General features: G+C 40.7%; 1 protein-coding gene across 1 annotated transcript; it reads right to left on the bottom strand.

Annotated features, from left to right (window-relative positions):
• Positions 1-2,495: 2,495 nt before the first annotated feature.
• LOC133107345 (odorant receptor 131-2-like) lies at positions 2,496-3,458 on the bottom strand. The gene has a single exon (XM_061216334.1). It carries the CDS (start codon positions 3,456-3,458, stop codon positions 2,496-2,498), a length of 963 nt encoding a protein of 320 aa, XP_061072318.1.
• Between the last annotated feature and the right edge of the window lie 1,337 nt (positions 3,459-4,795).

Raw genomic sequence — 4,795 nt, 5'->3', positions numbered from 1 at the left:
CGTCATATGTCCCGGTTTTTCACAAATCAAATGTGGCAACCCTAGCTGCATACATTACCTAAGGTAGACGCCCCTGACGAAGGAGTGCAGCTCAGAAAACTCTTAATGTTTTATGCAATTAGCAATTTAAGGGTATCCATAACACAGAAACGGCACAACCAATACCAAAATCAGTAATTTACGAGTCTGTTGCTCAAGTACAGGACTGAACCAGCATCATTTAATTTAAGCATTTCATCCAAATAAGCTCAACTAAAAAAAATCGTGATAGTGCCCCTTTAAATTAGTGTTTCTGACCATTTTTACTAAAATGGCTATAACTTGTGAATGCTTTGACCGATCCTCACTAGATTTTGGTACAATAGTGAAAACAGGCAAATTATGGTGCCTCTCCACCAATCGGTGGCAAAAACGTCTAAATGCTTATAAATCGTTTCACCGATTGGATTGAAATTTTCTATATTGCATCTCTGTCCAAGACATGCCGAACAAAAGCCGATCATCATGAAACTTGGCATGTATATTGACCGCTTGATTGGTACTAGTAGTTCGTTAATTTTGGAATCAATCAGCCATCATAACAAATATGCAAAGAGTGTATATTTGCCTATGGTAATTGTAAAATCATATCACGTACATCACTACATTTTCCTCATTCACCCAAACAACTTTGACTCTAGGACCATTTTGATTTTCACAAAGCCTACTATTGTGAACCAGTCTTGGGCCATTTGGCCCTTCGTCACCAAATTAGGCTAGAAAGAGTCTGCTACACAAAAGACAGCAAAATAACATTGAATTTTTGATTTTGATTTTGAAATTGATTTTTTCAGAACAATGTGACCGCCACACATTCCATTTTTGTGGATGTGGCAATTTTTACTAAATCAGATATAACTTATGAATGCCTTGTCTGATCCTCACAATTTGTCTGTTATTGAATGACTGGCAGAGCAGGGACTGCCAATAGGATGCTTGACAGATTTTCTGAGCTGAAACCCATAATGGTTTTGTCTAAATTAGCCTAATTACATTGAAAAAATGACTTTTTATAAAAGTGCTACAACATGCCATTAACTAAGGCTAATGGCACCTTCCACATTGTAGCTGGTTTCTGATGTGAACTTAGCTATTAGTACAGAAATTGCTTGTTTTGGCTCATTCACATCACGCCTTGTCTGTGGGAGGTTCTGCCTAAAAACTGTACAGTAACAGAGGAATTCATTGTCTCGTACTGCAGAGGGCAGGGTAAGACTATCCTGGATTTCCCAGCATGAATCTTAGAGCACACGCAAAGCAGCGCATTTAGTTCCACCTCATTGGATGTCAGTTGTTATGGTAATTTCAGTCACAACTGCAAAGAAATAAATCTTCATAGTACTGCTCATGTGCCAGGTCACCTCCTCTTATGCAGCTTGAAAAAACAAAAAAATAATATACAGAGAAAGACAACAGCATTAAATTACCAGCCTACATACAGATGTAATTTTTTATTCTTTGCTTCTCCACCTTTAATAAGAACTTGCTAACATCTCTTCTGAAATGCATCAATACAGTATAAACACAACCAATTCCTGGGTGTCTACAGTCTTTTCTAACACTATACTTGGTGGAATATTTACTATTTACCTATTTACAATGTATACCCTATGCCTGTATGTACATTGTTCATGGCTCCATTATCCTCTTTATCCATGGCCTCTTTATCTTGTATTGTTGTGAATTTAAACCCAAAAATGTATTTGTAAGCATAAGCAACAATCCAGACATTTATCATACATTCCTCCTTTTCCGTTCACTGGTATTAAGTCAAGATTCATACAGAATATTGACGAATTCCTGCAAAAATAGATGTACATTTACACCTACAGGGCACTGTTGCCAAGGGAATCCAGAGATGCAGACATAAAGAGTTTAGAGGAAAACATTTAGGCCTAATGTTACCCAGTCTCCTCTGATGACGCAATTTTGTTCCAAGACATATTCTGTGTTTGACATACACTCATTGAGCACATTGAGGTAGACCTGTACACCAGCTTGTTAATGCAAATATTTAATCAGGCAATCATGTGGCAGCAACTAAATGCATAAAGCATGTAGAAATGGTCAAGAGAAATGTGATCTAAGTGACTTTGACCGTGGAATGATTTTTTGCGCCAGACAGGGTGGTTTGAATATCTTAGAAACAGTCTCTAGAGTTTGCAGACATTGGTGTGAAAAACTAAAAATATCCAGCGAGTTGCAGTTCTGCGGATAAAAATACCTTGTTAATGACATGGGTCAGTGGAGAAGGGCCAGACTGGTCAAAGCTGACAGGAAGGTGACACGAACACAAATAGCCACACATTACAATAGTGGTATGCAGAAGAGCATCTCTGAACACACAATACGAGTATACTGCCTATTAACCAAGTGCATATTAGTCCATCACAGCAATATACTCTCGGAATGCAGAACAGTTGTGAAAGAGCTCCAGTTGGGGGCCTTCAGGATGTTTAATTTACCCTGCCCTCACTGAGAGGTTTACCCATTTGCTGAGGTGTAATTTTGGGGGAGCCAGACAGGATGGCCCTCTTCAAATGGGCCCTGAGACTCTCATCCCGCACCCCGTAGATGAGGGGGCTGAGGAAGCGGGGTAGGAGGGCAAAAAAGAAATAGTTTAAGAAGGGAATCTGCTCCTTGAGCCAAGGCGAGTGCACAACAATGACCCGCTCTGTGATAGGGTGGGTGAATGTCATGATGCAGAGCAAAAGCTGCAGCCCGTGCAGCAGCACCGTGTACAGGGCCTTGCCCACCGCCTCGTTCCGACGCATGGTCCGCGCCTTCTGCAGGATGCGAACATAAGTGAAGAGGATGGTGAGGGCCGTCGCCACAAAGAACATCCCGTACAGGGAGACCTTGACCAGCGTCATGAGAGGCGAGTTGTGGAGGTCTTTGCTCTTGCAGAGCACCATGGTGGTGAAGGCACTGGAGCCGGGGTACTGCCTCCCCAGGCCCAGCTCGATGGTGGGGAATGCCAGGCTGATCAGCAGAGTGGGCAGGATGGCGGCCCAAATGCAGTCTGCACGCCAGGCAGCGGGCCGGCGCAGGGGGTAGAATATGGCAACGTAGCGCTCAAGTGACATGGTCGCCAGAATAAACGGAGTGTTGAGGAAGGTGACGGTGGTGATGAAGATCATGGACATGCAGAGGATGATGGAAAGGCGTAACTGGGCCAAAAAGAAGACGAAAAGCAGGACGGAGCACACCAGCAGCAGGGAGTCGTTGATCAGCATGTAGCCAAAAAGGATGTAGCGTGGGTTCTCCCAGAACTGCCTGTGTGATGCCAGGGTGTGCAGCATCAGGACAATGAAGTAGAGGAAGATGCAAAAAAGTGGGACGACAATACATATTTTCAGTGCTATTATCGGGCCCGTGTTGGATGTTGAGTTTCCTGAATAGTCTGTCAGATTCTGCATCATTCAGTGGGGCAGTGAAAAATTGTAAGCACTTGAAGCAACCTTTTAATAAAAACAAATACAATGTAAAATGCAAACATCTGATGAATACACAGTGAATTATATTTGAATGTGCAAAACAAGACCTATCAAAGTAGCTTCAAACAAAAATAAAAGAACACTTTTGAACTTTCTTGTAACCAACATATCAATATCATTGTAAGCATTATCACCTTGGAGAACAATTTCTGAAGAAGAGGTGACAATTAGAAAAATAAATGAATGCCTTTTGATTTAAAAAGAGTAATGGTATTTAGAGAACCCTATTATTAAAAAATGACACAATAGTAAATCTCCATGCAGTTAAAAAAATCACATTGAATCCCATTGTCGCACACTTACCCTGTCAGAGTCAGTTGACAAATGGTTTGTTGCAGACGGAATTGATGCTTTTATATAAATGTTTGCCATAAGACTTTCATTCATTAGTTCTCAGAGGGATTTTCTCTTTTGGCACTTTTTTTTAAGGTTGTTCTGTAATTCTCAAGGGGTAAATTAATTTCATGGCATGTTGTCACAATGCATGCTTTGAGCAATTTGTGAGCCACAGAAGGAACTTAGTTTAACAGCTGCTTGGAAGTTCCAATGTGATGTACTTTTGGATCAGGAGGGAAGAGAAGGTGGTGAAAAGTTTATGGGGGTTAGACATACAGTCTCCTCCAAAAGTATTGGGACAGCAAGGCCAATTCCTTTGTTTTAGCTATAAACTGAATGCTTATAAAAATGCTTAGCTATATGCTTATAAATAGTTTCCAATCAGATTGAAATTTTGTATACTGCATCTCTGTTCTCGACCCTACCAGTGTTTCCAAGGTCCAAAAGATGTTAAAACATGGCCTTCAACAGGAAATCCGCTATCAGCAGCATACTACATCAACAGCATATACATTTGACATACTTAGCAAAAGCCAATCATCATGAAACTTGGTATGTATATATGGACCTCTTGGCTTGGTCCTAGTAATATTTGGAATCAATCAGCCATTAGGGGGCATCATAGCAAATATGTCGGTTTTCAAAGAGTGTATATTTGGCTATGGTTATTGGAAAAGCATGTACATCACTACATTTTCCTCCTTCACCCAAACAATTTTGACTCTTGGGCCATTATCAGCAGCCATTTTGATTTTCCGCCATTTAACATTTTAAGAAAAAACAAACAGGTTGTGAACTAGTCTTGGGCCATTTGGCCCTTCGTCAAATTAGGTTAGAAGGAGTTTGTTACATAAAAGGTATAGAAAGATCAATATGGCCGTCACACATTCAATTTTTGTGCGTGTGGCCATTTTTTAGTAAAT

This window comes from Conger conger, chromosome 13, assembly GCF_963514075.1.
Source record: "Conger conger chromosome 13, fConCon1.1, whole genome shotgun sequence".
Taxonomy (NCBI): Eukaryota; Metazoa; Chordata; class Actinopteri; order Anguilliformes; family Congridae; genus Conger; species Conger conger.
The sequence above is the reverse complement of the archived record's forward strand: the minus strand, read 5'-3'. Positions and strand labels throughout refer to the sequence as shown.